Below are 21874 nucleotides of genomic sequence, written 5' to 3' on the forward strand. Positions count from 1 at the left end.
CGAATAATAATTAACCTTTACAGCTGTCATCCTAATGCTAGCAAGTTAAAGGTTTGGTTGGCTTGCTCGCTTTATTTGTATTAATGTTTGCTCACGCATTGTAATTAAAATTGACATCTGAAAACAATATAAAAAGGCGGCGTTAAACTTGTATACATTATATCTTAATTTTATTGGACATTATCAAATAACCAAAACCTATATACAGCTTTAACTCCGCCTACTTATATGTCAATCTTAATTACTTTTTAACTTAATTTTTATTCGAGCGTCACTGCCGATGAGTCTTTTGTTCTACGAAACGCGCGTCTGACGTTAATACAAAATTTTAATCCTGGTATCTATGATCAGTTGATTTACAATGCTTGAACAAACATTAATACAAACAAAGCAAGCAAGCAAGCCATCCAAACCTTTAACTTGCTAGCAGTAGGATAACAGCTTTAACACAAAACTACTTATGAGTCAACTTCTGTTGAAGCCGGACTATGCATGGGATATTCGTTCCGTAAACATGACTAAAACACCGGATCTTATGTAAGGGCTCATCGCCTTATGGTTGATCTCAGATGCTTTATTTCACGCGGTGATCTAATAATAAATCAACATAATGCTTAAACGAATAAACCTTCAAATAAAAAATATTTATAAACTGGATATTCTGAGAGTTTTGTCCCTTGGTATTTGTAGACTGAAATACAAAAATAAACTGAAAGTTTCAGTCGATGAGGCATAATGAAAAGTATTGGTTGAAATTTTTATTCTGCCAAGTTTCTGCCTACAGTACTTGATTACTATTATTGGTTAACAAATTGTTATTTACTAAAGTTTTGGTAGAAATAGACATTCTTGGTTTATTTGCCGATGTCAGATTTTCTCTATCTACTTCTACATTAGATAACTATGGTATTTTTGTTAAATATTATATTTTGTCCCTGTTTCAGTTTATTTAACTATATACGTCTATAGGGACCATATTGATTTGTATAGAAATTCTTGGTGTCTTGGTGTTAGTAGTTCCAGTGGTTTAGAGTTAAGAAGATAATTTCTAATGAGAAAAATTGATGATTTGTTGAAATTGACTTTGAATTAGCCTTATAATACAGTAATTGTGAGTACGCTCAGATCAGTACTTTGTGTCGTCTTTCTGGTAGTTTTTTTGTTTTGTTCTTTGAACCGATCTGATGAGTCAAGCCCTTTCAAACTGAATTTTACAGTTTTTAAGCTTCCTATGTACAGTGTGTTGTTACACCACTGCACCAGGTAAGGGGAGGGTGGTCGCTCACAAATATATGAAAATCTAATACGGCAAATGTCGCCTTTGTTATTTTCAAAGTAGAAATCGAGAAATCAAGAAAACGCCTTTTTGAATGACTACAAAGTGAAAACAACCGTAACCAGCATCTATACAAATATGTGCAATATAGCCACATTCTTCTGGTGCCTGTTTTTCACTTGCAAGCAGTTTGTTTTTCGGTAAACGAATTACCATAATCAAGTCGTTGGTTTTCTCTTTTGAATAGTTTCACATTTTGTCATGCACTTACAATACAACATGGATTTTGCTTATTGTTGAAGGCCGACTGATAGTTGAGGCAATAGCTCACCTGAGTCTTTTAGCGACAATTGATATGAAAAGTGACTTTAAAATTGTACAATTTTACAATAATTCTAAAGACTACATTTCATCTATTACTTATAGAATCTAAGAAATTGACCTCCGGCATTGCCGCGAAAACAGAACCATGAAATATTGTCAAAGTAAAGTAAGTTCCATTTGACAGACTTCTTTAACACATGATAGTCTCAGTGAAAACCAAATATACCTGTCCTATTCAAAACTTTTGAGAGGTGTTATTTCGTTAATGAACGCAACATGTCCAAGTTCTTTTTAGTATTTTACGTTTTACGCAAACAACATGTTGTTCTTCTTTATACCGGATTATCTTTTACTGTTGTTTTTGAACAAAAATATGTCAACATCCCATTTTGTCAGATTAAATGGTAGGAACTCCAAAGGATATATAATATTTAGTTGAAGGCCAGTTTTTTTATAAATTTTTGGTGATTTTGAGTTTGTTGGTTTCCATGTGCCCTATGTTACCTTAACTTGTTTTTACCTTGTTCAGCATCTATGGAGTACGGAATATGAATTTTCCTTCGAAACAATTACTCTTTGTGTATCATATTAGCTTAGTCCTATAATATATGATTTTGGAGTTTGATAATATCATTTACATTCAACGTTTATTATCGGATATTTTTTTTACTATCATCGTTCAACGTTTGGGTTTAAACGATGATGGAAAAAAAATATCCGATAAAATTAAAGCGTTGAATGTAAATGATATCAAACTCCAGAGTCATATATTATAGGACTACATATTAGCATGGATTTCAAAGATTTAAGCTATAATAAATTATTATTTTGGTTGTTTAGAACGCATCATTGGCCACAAAATTCATTTTGAATATCCTATCAACATGTGCATAAGCCATGTGAAAAATTGCTACTGTTTGCTTTAAAGTCCAATGTAGAATAATTCATCCATTTCAAGGACGAGCAAGAATAAATACAAAAATAAATCAAATAGTTAGATTATGTGAAGCTTGTGGTCGACTGGGTAGGAATTTCGACACACATTAGAAAATTGGGATATGTCCCTAGTTTAGAAAGACATTCTAATGAACAACTGTCAAATTGTCTTGTAACTGCTTAATCAAACAGAATCATGGGTAAGGATTTAAATTGTTTTCTTTTTCTTCATTTTTTGCACTGAACATTTCTAATACGCAACTCAAACAAGATGGTCTTACTCTCGTTGTTTTTGGGTTAATTTGTTCCCTCTGATACTAACCCGTATTCAACTACACCTAATTGAAAATCATTCATATCATCATGACTGTGTTGACTTATGAAAAAAAAAAAAAAAAAGAGGAATATTTCGATTCCCAAAGATGGATAGATTGGTTTTTCCCCAATGACAATGGATATGGGAAAACACCTATTCGATAGCCTTCAATAATATTCAGTGCAAACAATGAACAAACAATTTAAATTTAATTTAAACAAAAAGAAAGATAAATGTCCAGTGGAAAATATTACATGCATATCAAGACAATATCTTGTTGATGTCTGATATGAACATCAGTATTGTGAATATGTATGCATTTGTTGGTTATAAGAGCTGAAAGAGCTTATGTTATTGTTTTGTCAACTTTAAATAAAGCTTGTGGTTTGATGAATATGAACGACTGTTACCCAGCAATACCAGGTCAAGGCCTGGCCTGAGTGCAAGCGGTTGTTTCGATCTGATGTTTGCCACATTGAGTACTTAGGGCATAGTCTGGTTGGCTGAGTGTTTAAGATAATTTTCCCTAGTAAGGGTATCTGTCTTCCTATTGGACTTTCTGTGAGACTGGTATACAGTCAGTATGGTGACCTGTTGTGCAACCACTATAAAGACAAAATGTTGAGGCCAACAATTTTAACTGACCAATCTAACATAAAAGAATGCAACACCAGCCAAACTTTTACTATCTGCATTACACCAAAGCTAAATGTTTTAAAATGATAAGCAGTCATAGTTACTGTACATTTGTAATAAAACCAGATGATCCACAGGGCGCAGCTTTATACGACCGCAGAGGTTGAACCCTGAACGGTTGGGGCAAGTATGGACACAACATCCAAGCTGGATTCAGCTCTAAATTTGGATTGTGATTAAATAGTTGACACAGCATAGGTTTCTGACACAGAATGAATGTGGTCTAATGAACTCAAAATATTTTTTTTGCCTTTGAGCAATTCACTATGCTGTTGAATATTAATCCTCTCAAAAAAATGTTTGAAGAAATTTTCTTTTTATTTATGAAATCTGAAATGAGAAAAATTTAACCCCCCACCCCCATTTGTTTTCACATCCCCCTTTCCCTTTTTCCAAAACTGATCTCAATTCAAATTTCTAATGGAGTTTGCAACAATAACTACTCATTTAAATACATCATAAAATATTAAAATGTAAAATAAAGTGCTTGTTATCACTGAATGGTAAAGATTGTTTTAATTTATCAGTTGGTAGAAAAAGTGAATATACATTGTATATTGTATAAAACAATGATTTAAGTTGATTCAACTACTATTCTGGACAAAGAAAGATAACTCCATTTGAAATATTAATTATATATCTGTATTGTATAAAACAAAGATTTAAGTTGATTCAACTACTATTCTGGACAAAGAAAGATAACTCCAATTGAAATTGCAATTAGATATTTCTTGCTATTGCGCAATACTGAGTAATTGAAAATATTTGCTATTGCACAATACTGTGCAATTGAAGATTTCTTGCTATTGCGCAATACTGTGCAATTGAAAATTTCTTGCTATTGGTGAATACTGTGCAATTGAAAATTTCTTGCTATTGCACAAAACTTAATATAATAATTTTGGATCCTGATTTGAACCAACTTGAAAACTGGGTCCATAATCAAAAATCTAAGTACATGTTTAGATTCAGCATATCAAAAAAGCCCAAGAATTCAATTTTTGTGAAAATCAAACTTAGTTTAATTTTGGACCCTTTGGACTTTAATGTAGACCAATTTGATAACGGGACCAAAAATTAAGAATCTACATACACAGTTAGATTTGGCATATCAAAGAACCCCAATTATTCAATTTTTGATGAAATCAAACAAAGTTTAATTTTGGAGCCCAATTTGTACCAACTTGAAAACTGGGCCAATAATAAAAAATCTAAGTACATTTTTAGATCCAGCATATGAACCCCAAGGATTCAATTTTTGTTAAAATCAAACTAAGTTTAATTTTGGACCCTTTGGACCTTAATGTAGACCAATTTGAAAACGGGACCAAAAATTAAGAATCTACATACACAGTTAGATTCGGCATATCAAAGAACCCCAATTATTCAATTTTTGATGAAATCAAAGAAAATTCAATTTTGGACCCTTTGGGCCCCTTATTCCTAAACTGTTGGGACCAAAACTCCCAAAATCAAACCCAACCTTCCCGTTATGGTCATAAACCTTGTGTTTAAATTTCATAGATTTCTATTTACTTATACTAAAGTTATTGTGCGAAAACCAAGAATAATGCTTATTTGGGCCCTTTTTTGGCCCCTAATTCCTAAACTGTAGGAACCAAAACTCCCAAAATCAATCCCAACCTTCCTTTTGTGGTCATAAACCTTGTGTCAAAATTTCATAGATTTCTATTCACTTAAACTAAAGTTATAGTGCGAAAACCAAGAAAATGCTTATTTGGGCCCTTTTTGGCCCCTAATTCCTAAAATGTTGGGACCAAAACTCCCAAAATCAATCCCAACCTTCCTTTTGTGGTAATAAACCTTGTGTTAAAATTTCATTGATTTCTATTCACTTTTACTAAAGTTAGAGTGAGAAAACTAAAAGTATTCGGAAGACGACGCAGGACGCCAACGTGATAGCAATATACGACGAAAAATTAAAATTTTTGCGGTCGTATAAAAATCTCAACTTGACCTCTTGAGCGTAAAAACATGGTCAAGGTCAAATGACAACAGTCCTTTAGAATGCCATCATAAAACATCACCTACATACCAAATCATATAACTGCAGGTTTGCAGTTAAGTATGACGTCCATAATCACTGAACTAGTATACATATTTGTTTAGGGGCCAACGGAAGGACGCCTCCGGGTGCTGGAGTTTCTGGCTACATTGAAGACCCATTGGTGGCCTTCGGCTGTTGTCTGCTCTATGGTCGGGTTGTTGTCGCTTTGACACATTCCCCATTTCCTTTCTCAATTTTATTCTAAATTCAGAAAATTTTGCAAAGGTTTTGCAACTGGTTGGTAATTGCAGTAATTAGATATTTTCTGATAACTAAAACATAGATCCTTATGCCTATTTTTTTTTTAATCACTTATAAATAAACTTATTTGGTTGTTCATTATTGGTTGCAGTTGATTCAACTACAATAATGGACAAAGGAAGATAACTCCAAATTTAACAATTACTTTTAACAATTATATTATTGATATTTTTAGAACAGATACATTATTAGATTCCTGCACCTTGAACAAGTTATGTAATTTTCTTGACAGCTTTGTTATTATTTTGAGACTTGAAAAACTTGATCTGTGTTTTGTAGTAATAAGCATTGTGTATAAGTTTCATAACATTGGGTTGAGGCAAACTAAAGTTAAAGAATGGAAACCAATTTTGGGATGTAGGGACGAATAGAAGTGCAAGGGTAAAATTTAATGCCCCCTCTGCTACAGCAGGAGAATAAAAATATAAATTATCAAATTATTCTCATGATCAGCGATTGTATTCATGTTCCTTGATTTTGCTCTTCAACCCCCTTACTTTATGCAAGGGAAGCCTTTCCGTCTCTAGGTTTGAGAATAGACATTTATAGCTGACTATGCAGTATAGGGTTTGCTCATTGTTGAAGGTCGTACAGCGACCTATTGTTGTTAATTTCTGTGTTATTTTGGTTTCTTGTGGAGTGTAACTGTTGTCTCATTGGCAATCATACCACATCTTCTTTTTTTTTATATTGATTCATTTTGTTTGGTAATTTGTGGATATATTTTAGAAGCTTCAAGCTTCAAGTGTTTACAATTAACTGAAAACAGCTGACACAATGTGACATATAAGTTATTGTGCATGATTTCAGTACATGTATGTTTGCAATGAAAGTTGAAAATTATCAGGAGTGAAATAAATACAGGCCCAAGTTTGGACTAGACAAGAAATAAAACACCAAAACATTTTATATCATGTTGTAACAAATAATTTTCTTAATACTGTTTAAAACATCGTTTCCAATCAACTGCCATCATTTCAAATTCTTTTCTTTGTGCTCTAGTCCATTGTCCCTGTTTGTTGGCTAATTTAGCCTGATTTAAGATTTCCAAAGCTCTTCCATTAGAAAGAGTTTTTTCTCTAGGTAGTAAAGTTAATACCTGTTCCGATTTTGTAATATAAGTAATGATAACACCATCATTTTGTAGTTTATCATGTTTTTCGTGGGCAACAGCATGACTGAGAGCTGAGGAGAATGAATCAAAATATCGATTGCATGCACTACAAGAAAACTGTGCTATTTGATTGCTTGACGGTAAATCATATGGAAAATGATTGTGGGTTTCCCAGTGTTCTTGAATATTATTTTTTTTTAGTCCACATTTCTTACACACATTAATTTTCCTTGGAATAGGAATATTGACCACGTTTTCTATTTTTCCGAGGCAATATTTGTCTTTATCGTAATTGCTATTTTCACCATGTTTGTATTTAGCATGCAATTGTACAGTCCAGATAGAGGGCATAACAGTACAACATGTAGGGCAATACGGTAAAATAGTAGCTTTCTCTAAAGACAGTAGTATTGCATGTTCTTTTTTAACAAAGACTGGCTTCAATTCACCATCTGAGATGCTGATTTTAACAATACTAGCAGCGTTATGTTTTGTACTTTCTAAATGCTCCTCCATCAATTGATAACTTTGTTCCTTTTTCTTACTGACCATGAAATCGCAAAAATCACATTTTAAATATTCCCATAATTGATCATTTTCATGTGATGATGACCAAGTTTCCTCGCCCTGAACATGACTACTTGACTTTTCTTGTTTTATATCTGTGTTATTGTTTAAACTGTCTAACTTACGACTAGCAGTTTGGTTTGTGGTGTTCTGTTGTTTATCTGAATCTGAATCATTAATCAGAATCAAAGATGTCTGAAGAGAACTTTCTTTTTTCATCTTTTTAACCTTTGATTCTGAGTCGGATTTATCTATCTGGTTTGCTTTAGATTTATCCACGTCCTTTTCAGTTTTATCATTAGAATGAGCACAACTATCAGGTGAGTAAGGAATAGCCTTGTCAAAATCAGTAGCTCCTTTTAACAAGTCTTTGACTTTAGTTTCTTCATTGTGATGTAATAACTTTGTGTATTTCGCAAGTGGAATGTCCTCATCCGCAGGACATAAAATCTTTCTTTTAGGATATTCTTTTTGTTTTGATATTGAAGCAGAAGGTTCCTCATGCACACTTTCTTCTTCTGAATCTTTTTCCTTTCTTTGTGATCTAGTAGAATATCTACTCTTTGATTTTGTTTTCTGTTTGTTCAGTTTGAGAGTATTTGTAGCAGTTGTCCTTTCAGTTTTATTTCTAACTTTCTTTTCTTCTTCTTTCTTTGTTCTGTTCTTTTCCACATTATGAACCTTTTTACCTTTTATTGAACTTCGAGTACTCCTAATTGTTTTGTCAACATCACAATCTTTTTTTGAGTTTGGAGATTTCACTTTTTTTGTCTTTTTAAGCTTACCACAAATTTTACCTGAATTTTGTATTTTCTCTGATTTAGATGATTCACTATCACTAACTAGTTTTGAAACTGACCTTACAAAATCTTTGTATGTTATAGATTTTTCTTTGCAATTCTTTGTCTTTGTACCACTTTCAGACTTTTTATCTAAACCTGAGTCAATTTCATCACATTTTGGTTGAGAAATCTCTTGAAAATCAAAGGGATTTTCTTCTGTGACACAGTCCTCAACATCTTTTGTATACATAGTTTGTTCAGTCTCATAACTTTCTTCAGATTTGATTTCTATGTTTAAATTTGGAATCGGCAATAGATTTGATTCTTCTGTCTGGCTTTCAATTTGATCTGATTGATTCTTTTCCAAATTTCCTGGGGAGTTAATATCTAACTCACTGTACTCTGTATTAATATCAAATTGTTCAGGGGAAGGTTCTTCTTTAATGATAAATTCAGTATTAGTTGGTTTTGATGTAGAGGTTTCATTTTCAATTTCTGAAGATATGTCAACATTTGGATCATCATTAAAGTAACCAGATGAATCTTCTGGTTCCCTTCTTTCTTGTGATTTGTCTTCCAATACTTTGTCTTCAGGGTCTTTACTAACTGTGCACGTAGCTGATCTTTTCCAATTTGATCTTTTGTTTCTTTTTTCAAAAACAAAATCAGAACATTTTCTTTCAATAGATGTTAAATACTTATTTAGAGTTAAGTTTCTTCTTAAATCATTCATTAAAGACTGTCTGGTATTCCACATTTCATTGATTGGGTATCTACCACTATATCTCATCTGTTCACCTCTATCAATCCAGTTTCTAGACATTCCTTTAAAATAAATATACATAAAAGTAATCATAATTTTAAGTACACAAAATGACAACATCATAACAAAGCACCAGTTTAAAGTTTAAAAAATAATCTAAATTTTATATCATTTCCTTGCTCTATTTTTGCATGAGGGCTGATATAATAAATAAATAGGAAAAACAATCATCTTCTCAATGTTGGACTTGCCATGGCAAAAAATTACCATTACTTAAAAATCCTTTGTGGGAATTCGGAGAGGGGTTATAATAACCTATTTAGGGTATTGTTAATATGGCCAAAATTTGATATGAATTCATTGTTAAACAAGAATGTGTCCATAGTACATGGATGCCTCACTCGCACTATCATTTTGTATGTTCAGTGGACCGTGAAATTGGGGTAAAAACTCTAATTTGGCATTGATATTAGAAATATTTTATCACAGGGAACATGTATACATGTACTAAGTTTCAAGTTAATTGGACCTCAACTTAATCAAAAACTACCTTAACCATGTTAACCAAAAACTTTAAACTGAAGCGGTACAGACCGACAGAGGGACAGACAAACAAACAAACTGCCAAAAGAACGGACGAATAGACACACAGACCAGAAAACATAATGCCCCTCTACTATGTTTAATGTAGGTGGGGCATAAAAAAAACATTTGTTTTTTAATTTAGCAAAAAATTTGAAAAGTACATTTGTTTATTACATGTTGTTTAAAAGTAAATTTGTACTTTTAATTATAAGCAACTTTCCAAGAAAAAGAATAGCTGCACTATTCATTCCTCTTAAAAAGTATTTTCCAACAATATCCAAGGGTTCAAATCCTAAATATGCAGCTGGTATTCAGAATTTTTTTTTAACAATAGGTTGTAAAATTATAACCCATTTGGTGATTGGGTTCAACCTACAGTACTTTATCATTGTTTATTCTAACATATTTAACGTAAGCCTAACAGGTCATTCACGACTCATTGTTGTCCTTGGAACCATAAGAAAGTGCCCTTATCAAATGTAACAACATTTATTTCTTTTTTTGTGTATGCAGTACATGCAGTATGTGACATGTGTGGGTTCAGCTTCATCAACTAACAGAAAAATTCCTAAGAAACAATTGCAAAATAATTCACCTTTTTTCTAAGATTAAGAGTTAAACCTGGATACGTTACCCTTATTTACTTTTATGACAACAAGGGTAATTTTCATAAACATAAAGCGTTCACACTGTGACAGGATACATTCTTATAGTACCAAGGAAGACAGTGGCCTGTTCAGCTTATCTAAATACACCTTATTGCTATTTGTCTGCCATTACTGGAAATCACAAAGGCTCCTGTCAAATAATGAATTCAAAATAGAAAATATTGGATGCCACAATAGAAAAGTAATTTTTGTATGACTTCAATACACCTTTTTGCTATGTGTCCGCCATTACTGGACATCACAGGCCAGTTCCCGTAAAATGTTGACGTCATAATACAAAATATCTGACTCCACAATAGAAAAGTGATTGTTGTAAGAAATAAATAGTTCAAGCGGGACAGATTCTAGCATTAGCCAGGAATAGCAATAAGGAGTATGGTTCAAGTGGCGCAGATTTCCAAATAATGATAAGGTCTATACAAGGATTTGTCTTACTATACCTGTAATTTGGGAAATAAAATATTCTATTCTATTCTATTCTATACAAATACTTGTCAATACAAACATGACTTATTATTTTTAAAGTGGTGATCTTGTGATTTTTAACACTGAAAATAGATACGGTTTAATATTACCTGAATTAAGTTATTATATATTACCTATTGGTGTGGATAATACCCATTTATGAGGATGTTCCTGAACCAGTGATAGTCATATCTGGTTCAGTGGTTGTCAAAATGTGACTGTGCAACATGGTGGCAGTCTTTTTATTAAATGTATCTGTCTTAATCTGTTTATGAAGTATAAATGTATCACTTTGATCCCAAAAGACTCTTTTTATAACTATTTACCTCAAATAAACTAATTAACAATAAACCTTGCAAGGGATGCAACTCAGTAATCGACAAAATAAGTCCGTTTGCTCCGTATTTTAATGCAACATTCTGTAATTCACTATGCCAAATTACACCTTATTATTTTTATAAAAACGTTACCAAATAGATAAATTATTGTAATTATTATTTTGAAATGATATTTACATTTGTTGGGTGAATAATATTATATGGTTCTGAGGAAGGGTCGTAGATGTCATTTTAGGCTTAGGACTTCCTGAATTTACTTCCTGTTTGAGAATTTTCAATACGCACCATGAGAGCAACTGCATGTTTAAGCGTTTTATTTGTGCTCCCTGTTTGTCTTGGACTTGGAAAGTCCGTAATGACAATTACTGATGAAAATTGGCAAACGGTATTAGAAGGGGAATGGATGCTGGAATTGTAAGTATGACGTACAAACAATATTATTCCTAAAACGTGTTACACCGGTTTCGACCACTTACTTACACTTTGCATCTGTATGTTACGTATAGTATACACACAAATGACATACGGAAGACATGAAAAGTGATTTTTTTAAGGAATAATTTTTAAGTTTTTCAAGTTGTCTATTTTTTTAAGGAATAATTATCCCTTTCAATGGTCATGTTGGTTGTTTCAATGTAAACGTGAAACATATGGGGGGTATTCAAGTACACCTTTTATGATGGATTTACTTTAGCATCTCAACAGGATGTTTATCATATGGATTTAAAAGTTTTTAAATGTAGACAATAAATGCTAGCACATCATGGCCAAACAAGTGTCGGCAATGGTTTGAGGAATCTACATGTATGTTTAGAATTTTGTAACAAAAATCTGTGATGATATCTAGGTTTTTGCAACAATTTTTTTTTATCAATCTTGAATTATTACCAAAAGCATTTTTTTTAAATTAGATAACTCAGTTGTACATGTTTAAGGTACCAATTATATCTTACAAGCCATTAGGTTGCCTTTGAATATTTGTTAATTGTAGTTAGCATGGTTAGTAGAACTTAAGTTATTTTGGGGGAAAGTTGTCTCATTTGAATTGAGTTTTTATATGATATTTAATAGTATACAATTTGTAAATATAAATGTCTTTCCCTTTAGAAAATGAATGGTAACTTACAGTACTAGGTAAATTGTGGTCTGTTTTTTTGTGTGTGCAGAAAAGTAAACTGGAGGTAAACAAAATGTTATAAGCCCTATATACATGTATATATCTAAACACAAATACATTTTTATTTACAGTAAAAGTACAAATGTAAGGGAAAATGCTGTATAAATTTAAGTATTTTTATTATTTTGTTGAATATATTCATTGATTAAAAAGCAAAAGATCTAGTAATTATTTATAATGTACTTGTACATGTTGTAATTGATTAAAATTAATTAAACATACACACAATGTACATGTACATAATTACATTATTGAATAATTAATAAAAGTAGATAATTTATTTATTTTATTTGCGTCATCATATTTCTGTTTTCAAGTTAAGACATTTGTTGGATGATATGTATGACCAGTGAACACTTACAAATTATCTATACCTTAAATTAACAGGTCCATTGGATGACATACATGTATTCTACATAAATGTACTGTCAGATTAGAAGATACATTTATTTTCATCATATGATCTTCTCAACCTTATAATATTTTAAGTAGACTGCATTACAATTTGAACAAACAATTTATGGAAAATACAAATTATAAGGAACATTCTCATCTTCCCCCCAATCAGATGATACTTGTACAAATGTCTGCTAGATGCAGTTTCTGATTCTGATCACCCAATTTTCAGATTTTTTCATACCGTAAGTATGTAAAGTGAAATGTACCAAATCTTTTTATACGACTGCAAAATTTTGGGATCGTATAGTGGTATGATGTTTGCGTCGTCAGCATTGTTGTCCGAAGACACATTTAGTTTAAGGACAATAACTTTAGTTTAAGTGATTGGACCTCAATGAAATATTTTAAGAAGGTTCGATACCACAAAAGGAAGGTTGAGATTGATTTTGGGGATGATGATCCCAACTTAGGAATTAGGGGCCCAAAAGAAGCATTTTTTCTAGTTTCAGGATAATAACTTGTGTATAAGTATTTAGATTGCTCTGAAAAATTACCACAAGATTTAATACCACAGGTAGAAGGTTAAGATTCATTTTGGGGGGTTATGGTGCCATCAGTTTAGGAATAAAGGGCCGGGCCAAAAAGTGGCCAAAAACAAGCATTTTTGGAGTTTCCGGACAATAACTTGTGCGTGAGTGTATGGATCTCTCTGACATTGTACCACAAGGTTCCATATCTCAGAGGGAAGTTTGAGATTTAGTGTGGGGGTAATTGCCCAAAAAAATGCAGGAATAAGGGGCCAAAAAAGAGCCATAAATCAATCATTTTTCTAGTTTTCAGACAATAACTTGTGTTTAAGTGAATGGATCTCTTGGAAATTGTACTACAAGTTTCCTTACTACAAAGGCTTTGATTGAGTTTGGGTGTTATTGCTCCAAGGAAGGGTTCTAAAAGTGTTTTTACTGAACTAGTACACAATTTTTTTAGGGAGTTCATATTTTTTATTCAAAATTATTCAAAGTTCAAATTTTTTAAAAGAAGAAAGAAGAAACCTTCAATTGCACAGTATTGTGCAATACATTTGTAAGATCTCTTTCCACATTTTTTTGTGACAGTCAGAAACCTAAATTATGTCAAAAATTTGATCACAATCCAAATTCAGAGAGTATCAAGCTAGAATACTGTGTCCAAATTTGCTCCAACTGTTCAGGGTTTGACCTCTGCTGTCAAATTAGGCTGCACTCAGCGAAGCAATTTATTAAATTTTCCAGCAATGATTATATATTTCATGCATTGCATCTACATGTTTACATTTAGCTTGAATTAGAATACATGTACCTTTATGCTCCCCCTAAAAAAGTAACCCCATTCAGATGTTCACTTCTTTGTCTGGTATTAATTACATGTATGAAATACTTTCTGTTTTTTTATTGATGCAGTATGGCTCCATGGTGTCCTGCTTGTAGACAGTTTTCTGAGACTTGGAGTAAATTAGCTGACTGGAGTCGTGATCTGGACATTAGTGTTGGAGTTGTAGATGTAACAGAAAATCCAGGTTAGATGTTAATACATTTATACCTTGATATTTGTGAACATTTCATAGATTTATATGAGTTAAAGCACCACAGCTGCTACATATGGATTTAGGAGTTATTTGGTAGGGATTAATTATAAGTGATGCAATGTATGTATTTAATAGTTATGCATATGTTATATAATTATGTCATAAAATTGCGAAATGAAACAGGGAATGTGTCAAAGATTCAATAACCTGATGGTTGTCAGTATATTTGTCTTTCTTTGAAAACTACTGAGACAAAACAATTCCATGAATTCAAACCCACTTTGAATAAGATCTATCAACCAAAAGGTGCCTGTAAGTGTTAGTACATTAATCAAGACAACCTACCTTTAAGTAGCATATTTTATTTTTTTCATGAATTTATGCTTTAAATTTACTGACATTTTAACTTCTATTTTATTTGAAAAAGTGATGATAGAATTCCAGGAGACAAAACAATTCCATGAATTCAAACCCACTTTGAATAAGATCTATCAACCAAAAGGTGCCTGTAAGTGTTAGTACATTAATCAAGACAACCTACCTTTAAGTAGCATATTTTATTTTTTTCATGAATTTATGCTTTAAATTTACTGACATTTTAACTTCTATTTTATTTGAAAAAGTGATGATAGAATTCCAGGCTGTAACCGTCATCAGTTTCCAACAGTATTTTACTATTGTAGCTAAGAACATTCTTTTATTAAACAATTATGTTTTTTTCAGGTTTGAGTGGCAGATTCCTTGTAGCTGCATTACCCACTATTTATCAGTAAGTGACTTTGTACATCGGGTAATTCTTGCATCTCTGTTCAAATTCTGTGTATGATAGTTACAAAGCAGTTTGCTATAGAACTTAAGTTTTAAGTTGGCTGAATTATATAAATATTTTAAAAAGGCATTTGTACAATTTTAAATCAGCTAAATGCTTGTTGAAGGATATTAAACAGTAAACACCTTTTAAAATGAAAGAAAAAAAATGTTTATAGTGAACTAAGATCAATAATTTTGAAAATGCTGTTATTTTTTTTCAAAATATTTAGAGAATGATGACATTCCCATTATGCAACACATTTTTGTGAACTGATTAATTTGAGAATAACTGAGAATAACTTATTGTTTTTACACTTTGAACTTCAGTATAAAAGATGGAGAATTTCGACAGTACAAAAGTGGAAGAAAAGAAGACGAACTGATGAGTTTTGTGGATGACAAAAAATGGCAAGAAGTAGAACCAGTGTCATGGTATCTGTCACCAGGGTCTTATCAGTAAGTATGGTAACAAAAACCATAGTGAAATTGTCTTCAAGGTCATGTTAGTAAATATCGAAACAGTGAGAACTTGTTGACAGCCCTATTAGCAGTGAGAAAGTATTTAAACTATTGGTTATCATGCTAAAAGCAGAACATAATAAACTATGCAGGGGTCACCAGGCTCATAGCAGACAGTATTAAAACTGTTGGTCATCAGACACAATACAGAATGTACTAAAAGTAGTTGTTGCAATGTAAATAATAATATCTTGACAGCCCTAAATCAAAATTGGAAGTCCTATGTGAAAGGTTCAGATTTTATTTGGTGATTGAAATATTTTATAACACTGCAAACAATTTTTTCCCCCAGTTCATTAGAGCAAAAGATGTTGTACTCGATATCTTTATTGTAAATTAAATGACTTTATATCTTTTACAGGATGGGAGCTGTTGGATTCTTTTTCAAGTTGGCTATGAAAATAAGGGTAAATATTGGTACAGATTAATGATATCTTTTTATAACTGTTGGATATATCCTTTGTATAGAAAAATTATTCAAAAATTGAAGTGTTACTATTGTTGTTGCTTCATAGAAATGGAAAGTAACAATAGAAAAATTGAAGTTATCTTTTTTACTTTTGTTAACTTGCACTCACTATCAATTTCTTGATGAAAGTCTTAATTGAAGTAGAAATCTTCTAATCTGTGGCATCCTTAAGTTCAATATTAATGGGATACATGTAGTTGTCATTCACACACTTTGGGTTATTCAGTGCGACGGTGTGACCCATGTAGTAGAATGTTATGTTCAGGTAAAATGCTATCTTGGAAGAAAATCCTTTATGAAGCAAAGTCATATAAGATTAGAAATTCTATGAGAAATGCTCTCACAATGATAATTCGCTACCTGCCCTTTACAAAATTCATGGTTTGGATGAAACATCAAAATAAATTGTACACTATTGTTACCATGTCATTATATGGTGAATGACCAGAGAAAATTATAATAAATTCTGATTTTAAGGGTTCAAGGGAGAGTTGCCATTACAAAATTGGTACTCCAAGATAATGCAAAGTTGAATTTTTGCTATGGTTACCTTCTGCCCTAAAAATCAGATCAAAAACGAAAAACATGTGGGAGGTGCATAATATGGTAAAACATATTTATAACTTTTATTAATATCTGATAAGAGGTTTTAGAGGAAAAGCATATACAAATCATGTGTATTGTTGTGTGCTAAAACAACCATTTCAAACTAAAGTAAGACCCCAAAAAATTGATCTGAAAATATAAAATAGGAGGTGCAAAAGTACATCTGAATCAAGCTTTTAAGAAGCATTGTGAATACAAGATCAAGAGTTGACAGCAGGACAAACAAAATACTGACCCCTCCATCTTTTTATAAAGCCCCAGACAAAAAGCATGTAATATAAAATGCTTGTTATAAATTAGTGGAAATACTTCCAATTACAATCAATAATGAAAGCAAATTTTGGTTTTTATAATGATGATATTGAATTTTATTTTAGTCCCTGTACACTATGATGACAGAAGAATATGGTATACCTGAGTGGGGATGTTATGTTATTTTTGCTATTGCAACCATAATGACAGGATTAATACTTGGACTAGTAAGTTATGATATATTTTAAGCTGGAAAAAAACCCCAGCAAATTTTCTTAACAAGAATGAGGCAATGTTGGCATTTTTATTTTAAGAGGCTTATATCACGGCACAAGTGTTCAATAATTGTATAAAGTTTAACATTTCAAAACGCAAAAGAGTTTCAAAGAATCCGACAAACCAAGCAGTATTTAATTAATAACAACGATAGGCCTTGATCATTTGTTAATAGCATAATTGATTCAGAAACATTTCAAAATATATTTACATGTTATAATTTAATCTTTGTTTCATACTTATTTGCAGGTGATAGTATTTTTGTGTGATTTTGTATTCCCATCCAGACCATCACCTCCATCAAATTACATGTATGAAAAACGAAAGGGAGAAACTAACAAGGTATTTTATGACATTAAATAATTGACTGAACCTACAATAGTAGAGTCCGTCTGTTTGTTCGTCTGTTTTTACATTTCCCTTCAGGTTAAAGTTTTTGGTCAAGGTAGTTTTTGATGAAGTTGAAGTCCAATCAACTTGAAACTGAGTACACATGTTCCCTATAATATGATCTTTCTAATTTTAATGCCAAATTTGAGTTTTGACCCTGATTTCACGGTTCACTAAACATAGCAAATGATAGTGCATGTTGGGCATCCGTGTACTATGGACACATTCTTGTTTGCATCTTTTATAAAGGACAAATAGATAAATAAATAAAAGAAGGAACGTTTTTTTAGAACTTTTTTATATTTATTTAGCAAGGACAGAAATCAGATGAAATAAAAAAATGCTATATTGCTATGTTTGAGTTATGAATAAGTAATTAATTTTATGACACTTTTTTCTTAGAGTGGTGTGATAGAAAGGGGGATTAATTTATTTTAGTATTAATAGGACTTCTAAGAATTGACTTAAATCCAGGATTTGAATAGTATGACCAAATAGCTTCTATTGAAAGTTAAAAAAAGGGTCATGTTAAATCTATAAAAAGGCCACAAGCCAATAAAGCTACAAATCCTGGATCTATAGATTAACTAGGCTCTGATTTTATTTTGAATACTTATAACATTTTGAATGCACTTTTTTAACAACCAATAGGTGGGTGAGATATTTTCTGTTGCATTATGAAATTTTTACAATTTATACAAGAAAATTAATCATGTTAATTTTTATAACAAAAATGTGTAGGTTTCTGTATTAGCCCTTTTCTAGATTTTAAGTTAGATGTGTTGTACAGAGACTGTCCTGACATGGCACTGTCTAATTCAGATACTAAAGTAGATATAAATGAATTAGGCATAGGGGTTTTAAAACTATTATTTCAAGTTTGATTTTTTTGTTTGAATTTTTCAACTTTGATTTCAGGCTGATGATGATGATCAAGACATAATAGATGATACTAAAGATTCTCATCAAAACAATATACCTCCCAAAGAAGTGTCAGAGGAAAGTAAACAAAGTAAAGAAGAAGATATTCCAAAAGTGGTAGACAGTCCAAAGTCACAAACTCGTAAACGAAATGTTAGAAAAGCAGATTGATTAATGTTTTTAAATTTGTATTATTTTTATCAAGTTTTCTTAAAATGACATTTTTACAGCCAATGGTATATATTTATTATGTGTAATATCTTACTGTATAAGCACAACCAAATAAGTGAGTATGCTCAACATACTTATACACGACACCCCTCTGTACAACTCTTTCTCAGGAAATCACACGAAAACATGTGAAGGAAAACTTTTTTACATGAAATTTTTTTCGAAATTTATGTTTAAAGAGTTTTTGTTGCTTAACTTATTTTATAGAACATTGCATCCAGATAGGATTGTAAATGTCTGATAAGAAATACTTCACATCTGTTTTCAGTTTAGGACAGGTGTTATTTTTAGCAGATAAGTGTTTTAGAAGTATTGTTTTATTTTTTAATCCTTAAATGAATGCAATTTGCAATGCGATTATATTCATATAAAAAATATTGATTTTTTTAACAATCAAAGAGATTTCAACATGACAGCTGTTATGCAATGTGTATTTTAGACCTCTGTTTTTAGGATTGTACAAAATGTGATAAACCAAGTATTTTATTTGTACATTTTAATCCCCTGTTTAATAGGTTGATTTACTAGATAAACATGTTTTATGGTTTTATGACTGACTTTATAAAGCTATTTGTACTTAATTTGTGCTAAGTACCATTCTTTAAAGATCTTCGCATTTCAATTAGAAAAATTAAATCCATGAAATTATGTAAGAGGATTTCAATGATTAATGTCTGATATTTTAAACCCAAGAAAGGGATAATCAATAAAAATAGGTATGAAAGAGAGGCTTTAATATTTAATGACAGCTATTATTATATCATTTGATATAAAATAATACTTAACAGAAAAAATATCCTGAACTTCTAATGTACTTCTCACTATAATTTCTATTTTTTTCAGTAAGTTTTAGATCTATGATTTTTTGTGGAGGGGGATTAAGTGTTACCCTTGTCCGTCCATTTATCCCAAAATTAGTTTCCATTCTCTTAACTTTAGTTTGTCTCAACCAATGTTATGAAACATATTATACACACTGTTTATTACCATTAAACACAGGTCAAGTACAAATTTGTGTGGTGTCAATTTTATTATTTTCTAGTTATGTTTCATTATAATGTTATATGCAAACAGTGGCATCATCTACGTCCTATGGACAGATTCTCCATTTTAATTGTTGTTATTTTAGAATTATCTGTTTGTACAGTTAAGCATTACATCAGAGATAATTTATTTTTGTAATAAAAAAACCAAAGGTGATGTAAATAGTAAGTGTTTTCTTTAAATTATGCATTTGTGTGATTGTATGTTGTAAGGTGCTAATGCAGTATCGTAGTCAGTCTGAAATTCAGCACTCAGGCAGAATATGTATTTGGTTTTTTTATTTTTTTATTATTGATTGATGAGGTGAACTAACCAAACTTTTATCCTTTTGAATTTTATGGCATAACATAATATGCTGTCTTGTTTTCTGAAAAAATATCTTTAAATTTGTTGAATGTTTCAGTATTTTAATGTTTTTATCTGACATGTCCATCCACTTTTCCAGTATATTTAACTTTGAGAAAGTTTCATGTGTATAAATTGGCATTCTTCAGTATCACTAGAACATAATCATTAGATATATAGGTATAAAGAGAAATAAGCATAAAGATTTGACACCTTGAGTGTCTCTGTATAAAACTACATGAATATTATAACAGCAAAAAGGCTAAGTCATATTTTGTTTCCCAAAACTGCTGGATTATGGCTGTTTGTGAGATATACAAGTGTTATGTGAAAGAATGGATGATTTATGTAAATCATATGTTGATATGATTCAGAAACTTTTTTATAGCATAAAAATGTATTATTGGTCTTATAAATGTTATTTTTGTTTGTGTCATAATAGGGCACTTATTAGGGCTCGTCTATAAGTTATTGTTTTTGGAATGGGAAAGCACAAATTTAAATTAAATGGCTGATGTATGTTTCTGAATGTTTTTCAGTTTTTAGATGGATAATTTTTAACCTGAGCTCTTGATTGTGGTAGAAACAGTCTTTTATTTTAAGTTTATGATCACAGAACTTGTATGTATGTGTCTTTACATTTTAGTTTATCATTAATGTTTGGGAAAAAACTGAATAAAGATTTTATAATAGTATTTTTTTTTACACAACTGGCTGAAGGCAAGTGTGAGCATTATCATTCTGGGCAATTATAGTTCCCATCTCTTGAGAAAATCTTCTGGTTTCCCTTTTATTAATATTCTTAAAAAATCTTTTTACCTGTCTGTTGATCATCAACATGGCTACTCTATACTATAAATATATCTTTATTGTAAAATACAAATCATAACCATTTTCTACAAATAACAAAATATGGTTCCAATTGTTGATCAAATAGTCCTCTTATGATTTTTTGGCTGTATGTCAGCAAACAAGCAATCCATTACAATTGTAACCAAAAATAAACATGTTCAGAAGAATAATAACTTTAAAGTGTGATTTTATGTAGGAATAAGGTCAAGATTTAATGCTTCCTATCCACTTTTACCATGTTAACTAGTTTATTGGAAAATCACTTCATTTGTCTCTTGTGTATCTGGAGTGTTGGAGGTTATGGTTTTAAATTAAACCACAACCACAACTAAGGACTTAAAAATTGGTATTTGCTGTTTCTCTGCTAAGCACACAGCATTAAGGAAAAAGAGCAAAAACTTGCCAGCTTGCGGTCAGATAAATGTGATTAAGTAGGGCGACATATCTTTTTGTGGAGTGTTACCTTGTAAACAAGCAAACTAAACATCTGACACGGTATGTTGGTTAAGTACAAACCAGGGTTAATTACTATATTACATTGACATGTTCTTCATCTTGAATGTGCATTTTATTTCCTACTAAACATTAAGCAGCTGTCCATCACAATCAAAATCAACATTGTTGGTCTAATAAAAAGCAGGATCCATGTTGATATCAGATTTATAATATGTTTACTACCTGACATGTATGTTATCTTTGCATCTAGTCTTTAAAACAATCCACCATCATTCAATAAAAAACTTTTGGGTATGTAAAAAAATGACAAAAACACAAAAATTTAACACTGAGTAATGAAATGTGAAAATGAGGTCAAGGTCAATTAAACCTGCATGACTGACAAGTACATCATAAAATATTTC

The 21874-nt window shown here is 31.3% G+C and overlaps 2 protein-coding genes across 3 annotated transcripts; one reads left to right on the forward strand and one right to left on the reverse strand.

The window, feature by feature from the left end:
- Positions 1-6766: 6766 nt before the first annotated feature.
- On the reverse strand, positions 6767-11269 carry LOC139517020 (cylicin-1-like). 2 transcript variants are annotated; one of them, XM_071307558.1, is made up of 2 exons: positions 10956-11269; positions 6767-9165 (listed from the first exon to the last, which is right to left on the reverse strand). In XM_071307558.1, exon 2 carries the CDS (start codon positions 9161-9163, stop codon positions 6812-6814), a length of 2352 nt encoding a protein of 783 aa, XP_071163659.1. In that variant the 5' UTR covers positions 9164-9165; positions 10956-11269; the 3' UTR covers positions 6767-6811. The 2 variants fall into 2 exon arrangements, with proteins under 2 accessions (XP_071163659.1, XP_071163660.1); XM_071307559.1 differs by having other exon boundaries at positions 11148-11219.
- On the forward strand, positions 11203-20857 carry LOC139517021 (thioredoxin-related transmembrane protein 1-like). The gene is made up of 8 exons (XM_071307560.1): positions 11203-11573; positions 14175-14290; positions 15023-15068; positions 15437-15565; positions 15990-16035; positions 17081-17182; positions 17481-17573; positions 18540-20857. The coding sequence occupies exons 1-8, from the start codon at positions 11446-11448 to the stop codon at positions 18711-18713; spliced, it is 834 nt and encodes a 277-aa protein (XP_071163661.1). The 5' UTR covers positions 11203-11445; the 3' UTR covers positions 18714-20857.
- Positions 20858-21874: the final 1017 nt, after the last annotated feature.

Source organism: Mytilus edulis, chromosome 3 (genome assembly GCF_963676685.1).
Source record: "Mytilus edulis chromosome 3, xbMytEdul2.2, whole genome shotgun sequence".
Classification (NCBI taxonomy): domain Eukaryota; kingdom Metazoa; phylum Mollusca; class Bivalvia; order Mytilida; family Mytilidae; genus Mytilus; species Mytilus edulis.